The sequence below is a fragment of the Meriones unguiculatus genome, chromosome 4, assembly GCF_030254825.1.
Source record: "Meriones unguiculatus strain TT.TT164.6M chromosome 4, Bangor_MerUng_6.1, whole genome shotgun sequence".
NCBI classification, from domain to species: domain Eukaryota; kingdom Metazoa; phylum Chordata; class Mammalia; order Rodentia; family Muridae; genus Meriones; species Meriones unguiculatus.
Window position 1 is genome coordinate 91,241,377 of NC_083352.1, and position 21,136 is coordinate 91,262,512.

General features: G+C 52.8%; 1 protein-coding gene across 2 annotated transcripts in view; it reads right to left on the reverse strand.

The window, feature by feature from the left end:
* Rbm19 (RNA binding motif protein 19) overlaps positions 1 to 19,486 on the reverse strand; it is an 84,715-nt gene extending 65,229 nt beyond the window's left edge. For both annotated transcript variants that reach the window (XM_021633205.2, XM_021633204.2), the window contains exons 1-16: positions 19,329 to 19,486; positions 16,498 to 16,680; positions 15,549 to 15,668; positions 15,341 to 15,379; positions 15,009 to 15,207; positions 12,972 to 13,228; positions 11,616 to 11,696; positions 11,048 to 11,126; positions 9,346 to 9,417; positions 7,867 to 8,070; positions 6,265 to 6,395; positions 4,816 to 4,934; positions 4,357 to 4,453; positions 3,567 to 3,677; positions 2,777 to 2,977; positions 1,895 to 2,015 (exon numbers count right to left, since the gene is read on the reverse strand). In XM_021633205.2, the coding sequence (XP_021488880.2) occupies positions 1,895 to 2,015; positions 2,777 to 2,977; positions 3,567 to 3,677; positions 4,357 to 4,453; positions 4,816 to 4,934; positions 6,265 to 6,395; positions 7,867 to 8,070; positions 9,346 to 9,417; positions 11,048 to 11,126; positions 11,616 to 11,696; positions 12,972 to 13,228; positions 15,009 to 15,207; positions 15,341 to 15,379; positions 15,549 to 15,668; positions 16,498 to 16,680; positions 19,329 to 19,364 (2,050 nt within the window). In that variant the 5' untranslated portion in view covers positions 19,365 to 19,486. The remainder of the gene's footprint in view (positions 1 to 1,894; positions 2,016 to 2,776; positions 2,978 to 3,566; positions 3,678 to 4,356; positions 4,454 to 4,815; positions 4,935 to 6,264; positions 6,396 to 7,866; positions 8,071 to 9,345; positions 9,418 to 11,047; positions 11,127 to 11,615; positions 11,697 to 12,971; positions 13,229 to 15,008; positions 15,208 to 15,340; positions 15,380 to 15,548; positions 15,669 to 16,497; positions 16,681 to 19,328) is intronic.
* Positions 19,487 to 21,136: the final 1,650 nt, after the last annotated feature.

The window sequence follows — 21,136 nt, forward strand, 5'->3', positions numbered from 1 at the left end:
GTTAAAGACAGAAAAACAGAGCTTAGAGAAGAGAGGTGCTTCCCCTAGTCATGACAAGGAGGCTGCTGTGTGCTGGACAGAGTGTAAATTTCCCCCCACCCTGGCACAGCACCACTGCTGTAAGTGTAACTCAAGTTTCCATTGACCACAAAACAGGCTCGTGCCATAACCACCTAAAGTCACCCTCACACTTCACAGTGTCACCGACCACTCATTGGCCACCAAACCCTGAAGCCACTCTCAAACCTCATGTGTACCAGAGCCTTGGGACACAAGCACCACCATAGGCCAGCCCTCTCTTGAGAGGGATGGTGTCACATCCTTCCCCATGGTCTTTCATGGCCTCGGCATCTGTCTATGCAGCTGTCCTGCCCTGTGCCTAGGGCTGCATGGGGTGCTGGGCACCTGGGCCACAGTGACAGCCTGGTCAAGACAGAAATGAAAAGGGAGAAACAGAGAGTATAAACTTCAGTGTCTACCAGGACCAGAAGGACAGGTGGACAGAGCCACACAAGGTCTTTGTGGGTGGCCCAGTGCCTCACAGACCCCAACACTGCTGCCCAGCCAGGAGATGGGCCTCCCAGAGTGTGTCTTCAGGAATCCTGGCCCTGGCTAATTTTCATGCCCGACAATGAGTACTTGCTTTTATGCCAAAACATACCTCCCAGGTTCAAGTGTGGTCAACAGCCAAGAAGCAAGGCAGCTGGAGGCCTGGGGTGACATGGGGTAAGAGAAAGGCCCAGCAGAGGTGGGCAGCTCAATGGACAGGTATTGGCAGGGCATCTGCAGCCCAAGGTTCCAACTCCCAACGGTAATGACAAAACAAATGTGGTACCATAAGAAGAAATGCCTCCTGAGAAGATCATGAGGGGTCTGACAGACAACCATGTCGCCTCCTAACAGAAGGTAGCGGGGTACCTAGAAAGTCTCACCAGCTACATGAACCTGATGAGCAGAATGTGTGTCAGGGTCACATGACAGAGACAGACAACCCATCTGGACCTGTGGCCTCTGAAAGATCCTCAGTGGACAGTGAGCAGAGATGTCACTCCAGCCGGGGGAGGATCCAAAGCCTCTACCTGCCAAACTTGTTACTTGCCTTCGATTTTCTTGCTGTCATACTTTAATATACAGAAACCATACGAGATAGGTGTGGTCTGCACACCCAACACCTAGCCTGTAGCCCCAGCACTGTAGAGTGGAGGCAGAAGGACCTGAAGCTCAGTCATCCTCAGCTACATGGGACGCTTGAGACAACCCTGGGCTACGTGACAAAGTCAAAACAAAACAAAGACCAATAAATTCCACACAATACCTTGACCTCCACAATCCTCACACTTGCTGTCTCCACTGCCCAGAGCACACCTGGGATGTTACCCAGATGTTTCAGGTTCTCAAAGTGACAGGTACTCCTGAGCATCAGGAATGGATGATGGAGAGCTCTCCTGCTCTAACATCAGTGATGCATCTGTCCCTTCCCCACAGTGAGGCACCAGCAAAGAGGACCAATGCCTTTTGCTTTCCTGACCACCAGGGGGCACTGTGACGCTCAAGCTGCTACAGAGGGTCCATCTCTTCCAGCAGCAGCCACCTTGACGCTGGAGACAGGTTCCCACAGCCTCTTTCAAATCCTTGTCAATAGACTAAAGTCCCAGACAATACACTCAGTGAATCCATTCTTGTAACCTTTGGCCAAGAAACTAAAATTGACCATCTCATGTGACAAGATCCATTGGTCCACTTTTTAAAGGGTGCCTGACACTCCTACACAAATCTATTTGTAGGAAGACCCAAGGGCATCTACTCAGTGGTCTAATGACAGGCTTGGCTGTCCTCCACCCCGCCCTCCGCCCAACCCTGCCCACGGCACGGTGACCCCAGATTCTGCACTCACCAGTGTCTTGCTCCTCCTTGGCTTTCTTTGCAGATTGCTCAGGTTGGGAATCTTTCTTCTGGGGAGCTGCGCTGAAGACATCAATTGGAGCCCACTCTAGGTACAGGGGAACATGGTGGAACTGCAGAGACAGGGGTGCAGAGGCTATGTATGGGTCCCCATCAAAGACCTGGCTCTCTCAGTGCCACCTGACTGAAGAGCCAGAAACGACAGAGGCAGGAGAAGCTGGACACAGAGCCCTTCCTGGGTCAGCCGCGGGCCCAGGGCCTCTCATACAGCCAGGTAGCCCGGTACAAGCAGATGTGGTACTGAGGTCATGAAGCATAAAACTCCCAGACAGACAGACAAATAGACAGACAGAAATTCCTTGTACTGGGCTGAATGGTGGCTCCCCAAGACACGGTCAAGGTCAACTCTTGACCTTGAGCCCCAGCCTGTAACTGTGACCTTGGCAATAGCAGGCAGATCCTGGGGTGAGACTGTCCTGTGCTATCTGGATGGGTGTTAAGTTGAACAAAGTCCAAGGGGAGGAACAGGACAAGCACAGGTGACTAGGTGAGCCTAGGGCCACTGGGACCATCAGAAGCAAGAACGTCAGAAACAGACTCTGCCTGCCGCTGGCAGAGGGAAAGAACCCATTGCTAGGTGGTTTGGGCATCTAGCTGGCAGCTTTAGAGAAACCAGTCTTATGCCACCACGCTGGTGGCCACTTGTTATAGCAGACCGGAAAGCTCATGCCTGCTATTTTCTTTTCTTTAGTCAAAAAGTCAGGAGGCAGCCCTGGGTACAGCAGTAATGTCTACCACAGGGCAGCAAGCTCCAAGAGAGAAGGCAGATTTGAAGGGAGTTTCTCTGGGCACCCACCAAGATCAGCGGTCATACCTTAGAATAGGCCAGGTGCCTGAAGGCCTTGCGGGCCTCCAGCGGCTCCAGGAACTCTACAATGGCGGTGATGCCGCCTTCAGGCAGCAGCACGCGACCCAAGCTGCCAAAGCGGCCGAAGATCTCCTGTAGCTCCGCTGCTAGCGTACCGGCGGGGAGGTTCTTAGCCAAGATCACAGTCTTACTTCTCTCTGCTGCGGCCTGAGGGGAGATGAACGTGTGTGGGACAAGAGCAGGGTAAGCTCAGCATGGCTTCAGCACTGACCATTGCGGGTAGCTCCAGGAGAGAGGTCCCATCAGGGCCCTTGGTGGTCAGGCATGGAAAGCAGAGCTTGGGCGGAAGGGGTGGGCATTCGCTGGCAGTTTTTTGCTTAGTCCTTGTTCCACAGACAGCTCTGCAGAAGGGCTGGGGCTCAGAGCTCCAGACTATACCTTCCTCAATTCACCACAAGCCACAGGGCCCAACAGCCCCCAAACACAACCCAAATTGGAGCACCCAGGGTGGCCCCATGGGCTTCCAAAGGACAAGAACCACATCTCAATGCCCAGGCTCCTTCCTGGCAGTGCAGACCTGCTGACTAGACGCGGAAGGCAGGAAGACGTGGGGACTTTGTCTTCCTGGGTGCACCCTTCTCCTCTGCAGGAGATGTTCTGAGGAGGCCAGTCCTGCATGATTCCTCTTGCCTCAGGCTCCCATCACCCATAGGATCTATCTTTCCAGCCTTCCTTCCAGGAAACTTTGTCCCAGCTCTGCCCGACCACAGACTTACTGTGTGCAGTAAGGACTCACCTGGCTGAAAGAGTCCAGGCTGACGCCATTGTTGATAAGGAAGCTGCGGACCTCCTGGACCAGCTGGGTCTCCCCGAGAGCCACGCGCACAGCCACACTGCCCTTGGTCTCCTGTAGGAGGAAGGGAAGAGGCCCAAGTGCTATCAGGGGGTTCAGCGGAAAATGCGTGTGGCCACACCAGTCATTCTCCAGACTGGAGGCTCCTGGGACTCAGACTCCTCTGGACTTGCACAGTAAACCTGGGATCCCTTGGTCCCTTTCCACTTTGCCTTGATCCATGGCTCAGGATGCCCTCCCCTGGCTTTCCTCAGGTAGATGGCCCTGATGTTCTTCCTTCAGGTCACTGCCTGCAGGGCCTTTGGACTCACACACCTCAGCCTCCTGTGTCACACCTGTCACCCTGCTGAGCAGCCCAGTGTAGCTATGACCTCTCATTTGTGTGTCCCGCCAATACAGGGCACCAGAAAAGCAGCTTCCCTTCTGTCCTGGGCATGGCTAACATCTGAGCCACAGCAACTGTCCCCTTAACTTAGGTCAGGCTGTGGCCTTTGCTTCTCTGAAATCATTATCTCATATGAGATGTGCTCAGTGTCCAGGGACAGTGCTGACCCTGTGTCTGGGGAAAAAGGTAAATGACAAGGGAGGGTGGAACTGTGAACAAAAATCAACAGGTATCCTCTGCCAACCAGGTGACAAGCATGCTTCCGCCCAGGTTTGGCCTAAGATAACTCAGCAGCTGACCAGTGAAAGAGCGGACATGAACTAAACCACACAGAGGCCCTTCACTCACATGGTCAAACACTTGGCTCTTGGTGGCATTGTACTTCTGGGCGATGGCATCAGCCACAGCATTCGGTCCCATAAACAGCGTGTTCCAGTTGTGAGAGCTGAGGAGGGCAGAACAGAGGTCACATGGTGGCCAAGCAGGTCGATTCCTTTTCAAAAGCCAGCCTGGGCTTTTCCCTCCACGCCCCTGTCATGAGCCAAGTGCATGAGGCCCATGACTCTAGAGACCAGCAAACTGAAGAACCCATGTCATAGCCCCTAGCTCTGGGCTGGGACTCAGTGCTCCGCACACATTCTCTCCTGAGATCTATGCTGTGATGTTTTTGCTCTCCCCATCCTGCAAGTGGGGAAACTGAGGCCCTTGAAAAGTCATGGACGAGGAGCACCAGGAAGAGTGAAAGACGGGTTCAAGGGCAGCAGACCCTGGGACGGGGGCTCAGTGGCCACGGTGGAAGACAAGAACCTGGAGCTGTTGGCTTTGTCCATGGCTTCCTTCTTCTTCTTGTAAGAGGAACCTGGGGCGTCAGCCTCTTGGGTGGCTTCTTTCTTGATGGTGGAAGGTAGGACGTGGAGCATCCTGCCCTGGAGGGGATGGAAGGATATAACACAGGCTCTACCCTCAAGGATGCCACCTCAGGTCACAAGTGCTCGAGATCTGTTATCTGACTGGAGGGTGCGGCAGAGGGACCACGTGATTTGTGATAGAGTGAGTGAGAATGGACCCCATAGGTTCATGTATTTGAATGTCTAGTCCCCAGTTTGAGGAACTATTTTGGTCTTGGAGGAGATGCGTCACTGGAGCTGGACTTTGAGGTTTCAAAAGCCTACTCATTTCCAGTTAGCTCTCTCTGCCTTATGCTTATCAATGGAGATGTAAGCTCTCACCAGGTCTAATGCCATCCCTGTCTGCCTGTTACCATGTTCTCTATCCTCACGGTCAGGGCCTCACCCAATGAAACTCCTCCCCATAAACTACAAATTTAAAACATAGCGTCCACCCATGTGGACAAAGAGCCTCCCCGAGTCGGCCAGGGACCTGTCATTGTCGTGAGGCCAGCTGACACAACTGCACGTTGGAAATTTTGTTCACATATTTAAGAAGACTGAATTTTATATATGTGCATCAGTGTGTACAGCACAACTACCAGTTTGGCTTATTTATTTGTTTGTGGTTTATGGATGTCACTGTTATCAGGTCAGCCTGCACCTTTCTTCTGTAGACCTCATGTTCTCACCATGGGGACAGAAAAGGACAAGATGCAGGTTTGTGGAGCTGTGGGAGCTACAGCTGTGCTTTGTAGAGTATGCCTGAGCTTGAGAATATGTGTATGTACCGTGTGTGTGGTGACTTTGGAGGCCAGAAGAGGGTGCTAGAGTCCCTGGAACTGGAGTGTGTGGAGTTACACATGGTCATATCTGCTCCAACATGGCTTCTGAGAATTGAACTTTGGTCCTCTGGAAGAGCAGTAAATGCTGATTTTTCTTTACTCTTTTTGTCTCTTGAGACAAGATCTCACTTCTCCCTATATAACTCTGACTGGCCTGGAATTCCATATGTAGACCAGGCTGGCCTTGAACTCAGAGATCCAGCTGCTTCTGCCTCCTGAGTGCTGTGGACCCAGGAAGTGCTCCTAAATGCTGAGCCATCTCTCCAGCTCTGGAAACTTCAAGCAACCTGAGGTGCTCGGGCACACCATGGCCACCACACCTCCTGTGTCATCCTCTGCCAAGGAACAGTTTCAGAAGGCAAAGAGCGGCCTTTAGAGATGACACCCTCTAAAAGCTCACAGAAGGCCACCGTGGGATCGAAGGCCTGAAATGCACATGCTCATGCAGAAACACACGCATGCACGTACACACTCCTGCTTCCTCGAGCCCAGCAGCCAGCAGAACTAGCACTGAGCTAACTCACCTGGAATACCTGCCCATCTACCTCTGCATAGGCCTTCACTGCGTGCTCAGGGAACATGAAGGTGACGAAGGCAAAGCCCTTGGGCTTCTTGGTCAGGCTGTCGATGGGGTAGTGGAGTTCTGACAAGGGACCTGGAGATGGGACGAGATGGTCAGTCTGCTGTGGGCCAGAGCACTGGCTAACAGGAGTGCTGGGACCTCGCCAGGCAATGGGCTGGATTAGTAAACTCAACAAATGGCTGTTCTCGACCAGCCCAGGCTGCTGGGTCCCACAGGAAAGCATAGCAACTACCAGCCAGCTTACCAGCCCAGGGTTAAAGGCATTCTGTGTGTCCATCCTCAGGAGAGGTGTGGACTTTATATGTGGCTTCATTACTTAACATGCATAGGCTTGTTTCCTCACCTATAAAATAACACAAGACCCTTGGGTCATAGGACAGGTTAGGGGGTAAGCTGTGCTAACACATGAGGAGTGCAGCCAACAGTGTCCCCTACAGGTGGTGTCATGTAAGTGTCATGACAAACGAGGCAATGCTTCCTACTCTGAACAGGGAGCGTCATCATGTCCCTACCACAAGCCCCTGTCTTTCTAAATGGACACCCACAGTCCAGACAAACTCTCTCCTTCAAGCCTGGCCACGTCAGGCAGCAGGCAGGAAGGTCTCGCTGGCAGGATTCTATGGGCACCCTGGGAGATTTCATCACCTTGCCTTTGTCTCCCTGGAGCCTCCTTTCCCCTCCCAACTCTGAGCCTCCACTCCCACGCTGTCCTTGGAAGAGACACAGAAGTTATTGTAGGCTTCTTGAAAGTGTCAGAACCTCAGCCCCATTATTACAAAGCTTCCCTTTGTGTAAAAATCCCGACCCCATAGACAAACACAGCCCCAAGACCAGGAAACTACAGGCTGGTGAGTTTTCAGTCTAAGAAACTACAACAGCAGCAACACTAAGAATAGTTCCTCTGGGCTGGGGTGTGGCTTGGTGGGTGACCCAGTGCTTGCCTGGCTCATGTGAGGACTTGGGTCCATCCCCAACAAACTAGGAGGAAAGTTAGCTCATCAAAAGACCAGCCTTAGGCTGGGCATGGTAGTTCAATGCCTTTAATCCCATCACCTGGAGGCAGGTGGATCTGAGTTCAAAGGTAACCTGGTCTATAGGGCTAGTTCCAGGACTGCCAGCGCTACACAGAGAAACTGTGTCTGGAGTGGGAGGGGGGCAGAGGGCGACAAGACCAGGCTCGTGGTCAGCTGATTGGTTGTCTAACCTGGACAGAGGACTTTGGATGGTTGGCTGGGGATGGTAGTACATGCATGCAGGAGGCTGAGTTAGGAAATTTTCTGCAAGTTCAAGGCCAGCCAGGGCTATCAAGCAAGATCTTGTTCCTTAAACACAAATAAGAGACTTTTGACAGCCAAGTGCCTCAGTGTCTACTATGGACAGGACAGGCTGAGGCAGATGCTGCACTCTCTCCACATTCTGAGAGTGAAGAGAGGCCTATGTACACGGCAGAGGTGCGGAGGACTGTCAGCAGTCATGGTACACAGAGCGGCCTCTAGCTGATGGACACAGATGGCACCCAGGACCAAGTGGAGGCAGCACCCACCATAGGCAGAGAACAGCTTCTCCAGGTCCTCCTCAGAGCTGGTGTAGGACAGGTTCCGCACAAAGAGCCTCCCTGAGTCGGCCAGGTCCTCCTCCTCCTCATGTTCCCCGAGCTTGCGGCCCTGCCAGGGTGCGCTGCTGCTCTTTGGGGGACCGTGCGCTGTAGGTGCCTGCTTCTCCCTGAACACCTCGATATAGCGTCCACCTGCACGAAGACAGGGGTCAGGGCTGTGGGGTGCCTGAGGTTGCCAGAGCCGCCTGAGGTCCCCACAGCCTCCGCTCTGCTGCCATCTAGAGCCTGCCGTCTCTACCTATGACCGTGTCTGCAGCAGACTGTTCCTCAGGCTGGAGCTGGACTCACTGAGACCTCACCCACTTGGAAGTACAGTCAAAGCCCTGAGGAGCTTTCAGGGCCATCCCAGACAGGGTTCTGGGGCCTCCCTCCTTCCCACTATAGCTGGTCTTTGCTACTTTGTGGGTTTTTCTTTTTTTTTTTTTTTCATTATTTATTTACTTAATGTGAGTTCTTCTTTTTCCCACCATTTCACCCCCCCCCCCAGTTTCATCCCCTATCACTAGATAGGGAAGGATAAAGCAGAGAGAGAGAGTGGGGGGGGGGCTTGACTCTAATTTCTTGTTTCTTATTTGAGCACAACTACCAACAAACCACAACCAATCCCTGTGAGCAACCAACAACCACTAACCCCACCTATGCGGCTCTAGCATTTATACACCCTCTGAAATTGTCCCAGAATTCCAAATGTCACACAATCATAGAAACTATCTGCAGCTGGCGAAACCACGCCTCTGCTAGAGCAGGGGGCAAATCACAGCCAACTGCTGCATAGCAGCCCCATGTCCCACCCGTGGGATTGAAATGAAAATGTATAATCTTGTAATATTTCTGTGTCTTTTAAACACAGAAACTCTGGACACCAAAATTTCAGAATTCTCCCTATACCCACGACTGGCTGATCTGCCTTGAGAAGCCTGCACATGACAACTGGACCTGGGACACTGAGCAAGTGAATCACTGCACCACCTCTCACCCCAGGTACCTGTCCCACTGCAGCCAGCACCCATCCTCCCCACCCACTCTGCGCTCCGTCAGAGCCCACCAACTGTCCTGCTCACAGGGTTCCCATGCTCACTCAGGGAGACTCCTCACACGTGCATCTGAGCCACTTGTCCATGCCACGGATAAGTGAGGATGCATCTTCCCCGGGCAGCCAGTGTCATAGGCTGTTCTCCAGACCCAACAAGCGGCTCCAGGGAGCCAGAGCCCAGGTCAACACAGCTTGCCCCGCTCCACACACCACTCAGATGAATGGCATCACCTGCCCACTTTCCCCATGACTTTCCTGTGTTCATTCTGTGGGTGTTCCAAGGGGAGGGACTGTGGACTCCCTGCTGGATCCCCAGGCCTAATGTATGATGTCAACACAGGGACAACCTTCCCTGATGTCTGACATGCCCTTACCCATGTATTCTCGGTTGCACTTCAGAGCTTTTTTCACTTCCTCTTCACTGCTGAGATCCACGAAGACATATCCTGAGAGAAGACAGTGACAGGAGTCATAGGCACAGAGTTAGGGAAACCTGTCTGTCAATCTCTAGCAGGCATGCATGCACACACACACACCACCCCAATAGCTCCAGATCAGGGGGCCAGCTGTGTGAATGGAGATGTGAGTGAGCAACAGGGCCTTCCTGCCCATGCTAGCCTCACCCTGTTCCTGAACACTGTCTAGAGAACTGTGTTGGTGGAGGCCATGCTGTGACCCAGTTCAGGATGGTCGGGGCCATTGCCATGACCACTGTCCCTGGAGCTCAGATCCAGGCCAGGAATCCTTCCTGAGGGGAGCCTAACCCTATGAGGCAGCACAGCAGGGCCGCACCTTTTTTAGAATAGTTAAGTCACATGTCCCAGGTCACACGGCTATCTGATGGCAACGCTATAACTTGACCCCAAGCCCACGGGTTTTCCACAAGCAACAAGAAGCTATTCTTTCTGCCTAGCTCTCTCTTCTGTCTTCTGTAGGGACATTACCTCCTCACAAAAGTACTTCAGTCCCTTCCTCCTCCATGAGTCTCCCAGGGGCACAGCTCTAGGCCTCGCCATTCTCAATCTGATATAGCCTCCCAGGCCCAATCCCCTGTACCGAGGCTGGAAAGCGCGCTGACTGACGTGTGGCTGAGTCCCCCTCCTCCCCCCCCCCCCGTTCCAGCCCTTTCACAGCCCTGCTTGCTGCCCCAGCTGGCTCTCTTGGCTTTGAGAACTCAGACACACTCTCTCCTGCTCCCTGCCCAGTCTCTAAAGTGTTGTAAATCAGAAGCACCATCCTTAGTTGCAGACTGACACCACCACAGTTCTCACAGAGCCGGCAGCCTTTAGTGTCAGCTCCTTACTCCTGGGTGACAGGCCCACCCCTCTGTGTAGTTACTAAGGCCTACCCTGTCTGTGTCTGAGGTCACAGGGCTCCTAAAAGCAGCTAAGCTGGGATGGAGACCCTCTACTCTACAATGCCCTCTTCAGGATTAAAGGTGAAGAGAACTTGGTACAAGATGTGGTAGAGTCAAGAAGGGGTGCTGGGAAAGAAACGAGGCACAGGTGCTTTCTTCCCCAGGTGCTCTACCCTGGCAGCCTCTTCCTGCCAAGGACCCTCACAGCCTGCAGGCTGGGATTCCCTGAGCCATAGCGTCTTAGGGTGTCTCTGTGAGATGCAGCTACGCTCTGGCCGCATCTCCAACAGACTCCTGGCCTGGTCAGCAGGTAGGAGGCCCGCAGTTGCCCGCCTCTCCCAGCCCCAGCTCTGGCTCATCACCAGACTCTCTGCCTTTTGACAGCCAACGCCAGTGCTCTGAGTCCAGGGGACCCTGGCTGACCAGAGTGGAATCCTGCAGAGGCATGGCCCGAGGCTACGCCACACACACATTCAACAAGCTAGAGCTGTCCAGTGTCAGTAGACACATCCAAGGACAGTGCAGCAAGCTCAGGACCCACTGGCATCTACCAACAGAGGGTGTGAGCCTGTCCGTGCAGAGAAGGCGGGGAGGGAGGGGAGACCCTTGCAGATGAACTATGCTAACTGAGGGCAACAGATGGCAAGAAAGAAATCGGTGTCAAGGAGGCCCGTGGTGCCTCCTCAGCGCTGTGGCGCAGGGTGTTCTCTCTGCCTCACCTGTTTTGTTCCCGTGAGCATTTCTCACTATTCGAATGGCCACTGGCTTCAGGGGCGCCAGGAATTCCATGACGTTTTTCTGAGAGAAAAAGAAAGGTGTTTTTCCTTCTATCTTTCTTTTTTTTTTTTTTTAAGCTTAATATTTATTGGACTTGTTAACAATTTTCTAGTGTTTTAGACTTTAAAGCATCTGACAACCGAACCAGGGATGGGGTTCAGTGGTTGAGTTCTTGCCCCCAGTTCCTCAAAAAAGAGAAAGATGTGCCTGCCAACTGGTCTCATGATGTCTGTTAGGTTAGCATTAACAGCATGCATCTAGCTCTGTTTTCCTTTCCCTGGGGATTGAACTCAGGCCACTGAGCTTCCTCTCTGGCCCCATGTCCCCTCCCCTTCTAACAGAGAACCCGCCCATCCTGGCACCACGTGAGGGAACATAACCAGTCTTCACACTGCCACCTCTCTGCTTCCCATGGCAGCAGCCTCCATGGCCTGCTCCTTCTAGCTCATGACCTCATCTGACCCTGGCATCCCCACCCTCTCTGCATCCTGTATTCTCTGAATGCATTACCTCAGTGACATTGAATGGGGCTCCTCGGAGCTTCACGGTGTAAGGGGTGGTGGGTTCCTTCTGGCTGGCTGGCTTCTCTACCTGAGTGATCACGGAGAAAAAGCGATTGTGGTGAGTAGCCGACGGCCACGTGGCAGGTGGTAGCTGGCATACCCTGTAGCTGGAAGGGGCACCAACTGCTGGGGAAGATGGCGAACTGCTTGCTGTGAGCCCAGCCTGGATGGAAGTGGAGCCGGCAGCTGGAGCATCGTTACTACACCTGAGATGAGGGCTGCCCGCACGCAGAGCCTGGCAAGCCACCAATACACCAAGAGACCCTGGCCCCAGGAAGGAAGTAGAGGTATCACTGAGCCAGGGCTTGCCAGGTGTCCAGCTGGCAGTACAATGCCACAGGGATGCTGAGGTCAGGTTCCACAGTTCCGGGGTGCCAATAATTCCCAAGAGCCTCTGCTCTAGGTTTCTCCTTTGAAGCCCAAACCTGCCCTGACTGGAACTCTTTCCCTGTCAAAGTCTGTCTTGGGCTGCTGTGTACCCCCCGACTTCTTTCATCACGTGAACCCCAAGGGCTGCCCTGGCTTCGGCTGCAGGACGCATGCACAATGACTGTATCATGGACGCCCTCATGAATCTGAATGACCAAATCCTGCACTGCAGGGACACGTGTCGTGACTAGAGGCCTGTGGGGTGGATGCTTCTCACCCAGGGGTGACAGGTACTGAGGGTCAGTACTGGCATGTGACTTCCATGCTGCCACACATCCTGGACAGGGCATGTTGGTTTGCGGTGGCAGCAGACGAGGAATGGAGGCCTCTCTGCCTCTCACTGTGAAGCAAAGCGCAGGGCAGGAGATGGGCTGCTCCCAGGGAGAGGATGCGGTCCCACCAGAGTGTCTAAGTGCCCTGTCTCTGCAGCAGAGAGGATCTACTGCTGAGAGGCTAGGGGCCATCCTCAAGGTCTCAGCTTCAAGTCCTGGCCCCACCATCTCCCAGCCATCACCATGGGTGAGCCACTGCCCCACCCAAGACCTGCTTCTTCACCTGTGCAGAGGACTGTAATGAGAATCACTGATTTGCCAGGGATGTTACCCAGCATGCAGTGAGCCCTCAGTGACCTCATCTATCTGTAACTAGTGTCCTCACATCTGTCCATCTTGCTGCAGGACCCACCCACTGATATGCCACAACTCTAGCTTCCCGAGGCTCATACAGGGTCCTAAGCTGTGAGGACACCCTGTGAACAGCTGGCCTTCCTTCCTAGTCAGTCCCCTAGGGAAAAGGCTGCAGGCACCCTGGGTGACCCATGCTCATCCTCATCCTCAAAGACACAGACAGACAGACAGACTGACCACACACACACCTTGCCAGCAGCTTCCTGAGGCCTCTGGCTTGAAGACAGAGTTCCCCGGCTCACACTTTCCTGCTGGGCTGGGGGGGCAGGCAGGCCCTCCTCTTCCTCAGCCTCGCTGCCTTCCTCACAGTTCACCGCCTCGTCTTCACTGTCCTCTTCGTCCTCGTCCTCAGAGGACACCTCTGCCCGCACCATCTTGGATTTCAGGTACTCCATGTCGGACAGCTCCTTCTGCACGGCTGTCTTTGGCTGCAGTCCTTGCTCCTCTGGGGACACAGAGGTTGGCGGCCTTTGTGAGCAGAGACAATGAGCCCACCAGGGCCAAGGCCCTCACACACATGCAACTCCAGCCAGTTCTCTGATGAGCAACACTTGGTGGTGAACTGGTCACACTTCCCTTGTCTCTCTACTCAGCCCATGGCACATGGAGATCTGTCACTCCCTTTCACCAACCTGGCCCCTTCCAGCCTTCTGTCCTCTATAAGATTTGATTATGTGTATGTGTCTATGTGTGTATGTGTGAACATGAGTGCAGTGCCTAAGGCCAGATGAGGACACTGGATCCCCTAGGGCTGGAATTATAAGCAACTGTGAGCCACCATGTGGGTGCTTAGGCACTGAACTCAGATCACCTGGCAGAGGGGGAAGTGCATTTAATGGCTGAGTCAATCTCAGCACCTCAAGATCTCCTTTTAGGTTCAACTTTATTGAATCTTTAAAAAGCACATATAGCTAGGTGCAGCAGCGAACGCTTGTAATCTCAGCACTCGGGCAGGTAGAGGCAGAAGCAAAGGCAGGTGGATTGCTATGAGTTTGAGGCCAGCCTGGTCTACAAAGTGAGTGTAGGATAGCCAGTGATACACAGAGAAACCCTGTCTCAAAAACAAACCAAAAAGAAAACAAACAAAGAAAAAAGTACACACAACACACTACTCCTTTTGCTTATGGGCAGAGGTGCTGTGCTTTACCCATTCAGCAAAAATCCACATGCATGCTGACTATAGTCCTTGCAGGATACTAGGCTTCTAGGGGTGACTGTGCTGAACACCTGCCACCCTATGTCCCTTATTCTTGGTGTCCCTGGTGAATTGTATAGTTTGTGCCTAAGTACAAAGGACACGTGGTGTGACAATGACAAGGGTTGGGGGGACAGGAAGCTGGAAAGGGGGAAGAGGTGTGAGTTTCCAGGGAAGCCTGGCTGGGCAGAAGAGGCATGGCCATTCCTTATGCTGCAGCCTGGGTGACCCTCGGAGCACACCCTCCAGGGGTTTCCAGCGCTCAGAGGAAGGGAGGCTGAACTCTCCTCACCCAGCTCCATCTGCTGTGAGTCCTGAGACTAGGCCACGTTTCTTCAGCTACTGTGCTTTCCTTTCTTTGGGCCTCTCCAATACTGTTCCCCACTTCTTTGGCCTCTCCACCCTTAGTCTCACAGTCCTCAGCTCGGCAGACTTTACCAGGCTGAGCTGAGCTAGTCCCACACCTCACTGTAAACCGGAACAGTTGTCACTGTGGGCCCCACACGGTCTACGTTCTACGCTTGGATTGGCCACTTACCAGCACAGGCCCATGAGGGTGCGGCCCCACCACTATTCCTTAGGGCTGCAGCCCTTCCAGGAAGCTTTGCCATGCCCCGTCCTGCCTCCTTGGTATACCTGTCAACGAACATGCTCCACCGGGGAACATGGGAACCTGCCTCTGTCCCCTGCTCTCACCAGGATGCCCATTTATAGGTACAGGAATTTGGGGGGTCTTTTCTCACTACTGTGTCCCCAGTCCCCAAAGCTGTGCCTGGCATACTGCCCATGCTCAGTGAATACTGGCTGAGTCAGGTGACTAGCTCTGCCTGGGGGAGACATACCAGTGAGTGGACTGCTCATCCGCCCTATGGCTGTAGGGCAGCACCTGGATGGCTCTTTCCTACAGCCTTCGTCACCAGAGAGTGTCACACAAGGTGTCCTTTGTAGGTCTGTGCCAAGTATATTGTACTTGTGCCCATCAGGCCAAGGCCAGGCAAAGGCTCACACAGTCCCAGGAGTGTAAGCTCACCTTCAGGTTCCTCTCGGGCCAGCTCCTCCTCACTCTCCTGCCCTGAGTCGGAGTCAGAGTCAAAGTTCAGATAGTCACTTGCCGGCTTGGTCTTCGCTTTCGGGAGCTGGGAGTCCAAAGCATCGTTTGCCCACGTGGCCACTTGGGTCCTCTTCTGATGAATCGACAGGAACTCCTGGAACTCGGCATCTTGCTTCAGCTGCAGCAGCGCAGCCAGGCAGGAGGGACGGGGAGGAGGGAGAGGAGGCAGCAGAGGTTTAGAAGGCTCAGTTCTCCAGTCCTCCACCCTCTCAAAGCTCGCAGCCCTCCCCCTTTACCCACAGAACATTCACCTTCTCCAGGTCACTGGGCACCTTTTTCTTCTTCTTGTCCTGAAAGTACAAGACAGACACGGTCACACTGATGTTGTGAAGGGAAGACGGAAGTGCACTGCTCTGGGCATACCCACCTTCCAAAACCATCCAATAGATACTCTCAACTCCTTCCCAGCCAGAGCCCACCCTGGCACTGGGCACAGGGCTGGGGGTACCACCTACATACTTTTTTAGTGTCTGATGGAACGGAGTCTTGCAATGGCTGCTTGGGCTGGTTTGGCTTCTGAGCATGCTTGCTCCAAGCTCGGGGCTTCGTTGGGTCTCCAAAGGACTTGCAGAATTCCACCTGCATAGGAAAGAGAGCTGGTTTTCACAGCTGCTGAGGTACCCAGGCACATGTATGTCCCTTCAGCACCAAGAGCATAGGTTTCCCAGAGTGCAGTAGCCACTGACTTGCTTAGTGCTTTAAAGTGAATCACTTCCATCCCCAAATGAAACATTATCCTCCAAAAAGCCATTCTGGTCACTGCCATTTACAGGGGACTAGTTCTGCCTCCCATGCTCACCAGTAGAATGTGACAGGAAATGCTACTGTCCCCTGTGCTTAGACCAAAAGCACCTGGAAGCAGGTGATGGGGCAGAGACAAGACTGGGAGCTCACATTCACCTCATAGGCCAACTAAGGATGCCTGGGAAGCAGCACCTGCCAGGGGCAGAGCAACAGGGAGTGATGACTGTTTACCATGAGGCAAGCTCAGTCACAGCAGAAAACAAGCCCAGGGTAAAAGGAACAGCAGGGTGACCACAGGAGTGTAGAAGAGCGCCAGGGACCGTGCTTGAACTGATGGATCCCTCAGCCCTGGCACCTCCAACACACTCTGAGAGGCAGCCTCTGGGAAGACACTCCCACAAGCCACACCCAGACATTCCACGCTATTATTGGTCAGCAAACCACTTTATCCCGGTGATGTCCCTTTAGAAGTAACTGTGTTCAGGGTTTAAAGGTCAAACAACAGAAAAAGAGTATGATGAAAGTTAAACATATTTTAATTCATCGGAAACGCTGGAGAGGGTCCAGGGAACAGTTGGCAGACTCTCAGGCAACAACGCTTGGGCACCTTGTGTAGTCCTGAAGAAAGGCGAACTCTCTGTGGTGGGCAGGAACTCAGACTCACCGTGATCCGGGACGTGTCAATAAAGCTCCTGTGGAAATGGCTCAGCGCTGCCTGGGCCTCCTCCTCTGACTTGAAACCTATGAAGCCGAACTTGCGGAACTTGCCATCTTTGGTGAACTTGAGGCTGCAGTCAGTCAGCGTGCCGAAGGCGGCAAATAGCTGCCGGAATCGCTCCTCCTTCATCTAGCGCAGAAGGGACATAGTGAGAGAGAAGCTGGGCTCCCCGGAGCAAAGGGACAGACAAGCTGGAAGCCTGGAGGTCCTGGAGGGCAACCCGAGATGAGTGGGTGGCATCATCTACTTTTTTTTTTTTTTAGGGTGGCCAGGTGCCGGCTCAGAGCCTGACCAGCTGAGCACCCCCAAGCATGAGGAAATGAGCACCTCAAATGGTCTCTTTCTTATTCTGTCCCCTATAAGGACAGAACCAATTAGAGCCTCCACTTTGTGGCTCCAATACAACGGATACCCAATGGACAAGGGAAGCTATGCAAATGTTTGCTAACCATGTAATGGAGCTGATTAAAGATGGCCACAGCCCAATCCTCAGCACCTGGGATTGCACTATAGTACACCGCAAAGCTAGAGTATGCAACCCCGGCTGGCCTCAAACTAGAGATCTGCCTGCCTCCCCTACCAGTCCCAACAGGGGTGCTCCATCACTTCCACATATTGCAAAAAAAAAAATTTTTTTTTGGTGTGTTTGAAAACCTGGTGGTGAAGCCAGGCATGGTGACACATCCCTTTAATCCTAGCAATCTGGAGACTGAGGCACACAGATTTCATTAGAGTCTGAGGCCAGCCTGGTCTACATGGCAAGTTCCAGGCCAGCCAGGGCTATGAATGAGATCCTGTCTCAGAGAAGACAAGAACCCTGAAATGAACCTGGGTATGGCAGGGAGACAGAGGCAGGAGGATGTCAAGTTCAGGGTCAGCCTGGGTCATAAACTAAGAGTCTGTTTGTTTGTTTAAAACTCACTCAAACCAACAAACAAAATCCTAATGGAGGAAAGCATCCTGGATCTTCTGGGTACTTCAGCACCAACACTGAGGTAGAAGGCTCTGAGCCTGAGGAGGACTAGATGGAGGAAGGGGATGGGGAGGGAATCAGAAAGCCAGGTGTTCTTAATTCTGAAGGCTGGGGGTGACAGAAATGGCCATGAGTCAGAGAGGGCAATGACCAGCAGATCCTAAAGAAGCCTAAGATGATCTGCTGGCAGCCATGTCTGACCTGCAGCACGAAAACCATGGTGCTATCATGTTAAAGGGTTAGACACTCCAGCCAGCTGCCAGTGTCTGACAATACCTTGACATTAGACTTGCTGACCTCCAAAAGGGTAAAAATAAAAACAAACAAAATATCGGTATTGTTTCAACCACTTTACCAAGAAAGTAATAGGAAATTCACATGCTAGCTATTACCATAATGTGGTTAAAAAGTCCCACAGTGTGAGACAGCTGGCTCCTACCAGCCTTACACCAGCCAGGTTTCTGTGTATGGCTCTAGGGCAGTGGTTCTCAACTTGTGGGTCGCCACCCCCTTTGAGGCCACATATCAGCTATCCTGCATATCAGATATTTACATTACATTCATAACAGCAAAATTACAGTTACGCAGTATCAACAAAATAATTTTATGGTTGTGGGGAAGGGTGACCACAACATGAAAAACTATATTAAAAGGGTGCAGCATTAGGAAGGTTGAGAACCACTGCTCTAGAGGCACATGGCCCCACCAACAGCCAAAATAAATTTGATTTGTGTGGCGGGGGTTGGGGGGCTATGTAACCAGGCTGGCCTTGAACTTGCCATCCTTTGCCTGGGTGTAATGAAAGCTGACAACAGGTGGTCACTACCACACTTGGCTTTGAAGTCTGTGGCCGAGCTTGCCCTGTGATAGTGAAACAGTAAGTGTTCTTCCAGTCTGCTTCCTGTTGTGATACACAGCAAGACCGAAAGCAACCTGGGGAGTAAAACTGTTTGCTTGGCTTGCACATGTCAATCACTGCCCACCATCCAGAAAAGCCAAGGCAGGAAAGCCAAGGCAGGAACTGAAGCAGAGACCACGGAGGAACCCTGAATACTTACTTGCTCAGCTAGCATTTTTATACAGCCCAGGAGCACTGGCCCAGGGGTGACAGCGCCCACAGAGGGCTGGACCCTCCCAAATCAGTCACTCATCAATGTGTCACAGAGTTGTCCACGGGCCAGTCATAGGTAGCTATTCAGCAACTGGGGTTCCCACTTCCTAAGTGGCTCTGCTTTGTGTCAGGTTGACAAAAATTACCCAACACAACAAGGAGGGGTCCTCGGTGTGCTCTGAATCCAGCCGCCTATCACCACATGCAAGCGTTGTTTTCTTCTTTTACCCGGCACGGCACGCGGGTCCCGAATGCCTGTCGGGTGCCAGGTTCTGTGATCACGCCAAGGTGGGCCCCCCTCCACTCAAGAAAAAAGACCACTGAACGCCGTTTCCATCACTCAGGTCCTCGGGGGCACCGCTCCACCTGTTTCCCCCGACAGTCTCGGAAGTGGGAGAGTGAACAGCGTGGAGCCATAAGGGTCCACAACTGCATCGAAAGAACCGGGTCCGAGGCACAAGGTGCGGCTGGCATCTGCCTGGAGTAGGGCTATCCGGTTTGGAGCCAGGCACCCATGAAATGGCAATAATCAATGAAGGTAATTATAATAATCGTAGCCACTTTTCCCACTTCTGGAGTCGACAGAACAGGGTCCAGCCCCATTGGCTTCCAGACCTAATCCCTCCATCCTTCAGTCTCCTTCCCCAGACCCCCACGACCACTTCCGGGCCCCCATCTCTGGCTCTTGCTCACCCCATTCGGGAGGTTCTTCACGATCAGTCGCGACATGGCTCCCAAGTCCCCCTCGCTTCTGATTCACGCACCCCGAAACGGCGACTTCCCACAACTTTCACGCAGCCTCTCTGGGCGCCGCCATTTTTAGTGAGTCACGTGGCCTCCTCCCGGAAGTAGGTGTGGCCTCACTGGAGCCTCTCCAGGGAACTCACACCCTCAAAGGGAGGGGAAAACCTGAACGCCAGCATTCTACGCAGGCGCAGTTTCTCCGCCAGGTCTTGGAGCGGCCATGCCCGGCAAGGCCAGCAGGGGGCACCCATGCCCAATTCTCGAAGGATGACAGACCGCGGGGGGGAGGGGGGGAAACAGATTCTTGCTTCCTTAATTTTTTTTTTTTTTTTAAGGGCAGAGGCAGTAGAATCTCCTTGTTCTAGGCCAGCCTGATCTATAGAGTGAGTTCCAGGACATCCAGGGATACACAGAGAAATCATGTTTCAAAAAAAATTTCTAAAAGATTCATTTAGGGCCAGGCGTGGTGGTGCATGCCTTTAATCCCAGCCCTCCGGAGGCAGAGGCAGGCGGATCTCCGTGAGTACGAGGCCAGCCTGGTCTACAAAGTGAGTCCAGGACAGCTAGGGCTCTGTTACACAGAAAAACCCTGTCCCGAAAAAACAAAACAAAAAAGATTCATTTATTTATTGTGTCTACATAATATATACGAATATATAAATGTATATATGCACACATACTTGCATACATACACGCACACACGTGCACACGTATGGGCACATGTGCCAGCGTGCACATGTGAAGGTCAGAGAACAGCATGCCGGAGTACCCTCCTTCACCTGGTGGGGCTCGGGATCAACCTTAGTTAGAGCTGACTCCTTAAGCCCCTGAACCAGCCCCCTTGCTTCCTCTTTAGGACAGGGAAGCTGAGGCTTAGAGAAACTGCCAGGCACTGACTCAGCGACTGAGCATGCCACATAGATACCACTGTCCGCTGTGAGTATTGGAGGTAACAGCCCTTAATTTGCAGACAGGTGAACGGAGGCCCTGAGGAGTGGAGCCGCTCCATTCAAGTCACGTAGGATCTTGGTGAAGGCTGAAATTAGAACCCAGAGCCCCACAGTGAGTACTGACTGTTTCTACTGATAGCAACCGTGCAGGCATCCCATGGGTCTCTGCGGGGCTTTTATCACCTCAGCTGCCAGCCTGATGCCTGAGTTCCTGGCCAGACTTGCCCCTGAGGGCTTTGCACGGCTGCAATCAGCCAGGGTAGTTCTTCTAAGGTTCAAGGTTTTAGAGCCTTTTCAGGACCTGCTCTTGGGGGGGGTGTTAGATGGAGACCCCCATTTTCTCTCCAGAAAGACCTTAGTCTGTTATAATTTCCCATCATGTCTCAGCTGCACCCCATGTCTTCCTCCAAAGCTTTTGCGATCTTCTTCTAAAAGACATTTCATGCTGTCTCCCCATACTCTTTCCTATCACTATTGGCAGCTCTTTCGAGAAAGAGTTCACAATTCGCCACTTAAAGTGTGTGGTTCTGGTTGGCAAGATGGCTTGTCAGGTGAAGGTACTTGTGGCCAAACCTCTGGGGCTCACTGGCCTGCCCATCTAGACTAAGAAACAAGTGAGTTCCAGGACAGAAGAGATCCTGTCTCAAAGGAGGTGGACCAAATTCCTGAGGATGACACCTCGAGTTGTCTTCTGGCTTCTACCTGCACATGCATGCATGCATGCACCCCACTCCACCCACCCACACATACATGTGCACACACACATACATGTGTATACACACAACACACACATATATACAACTGAGA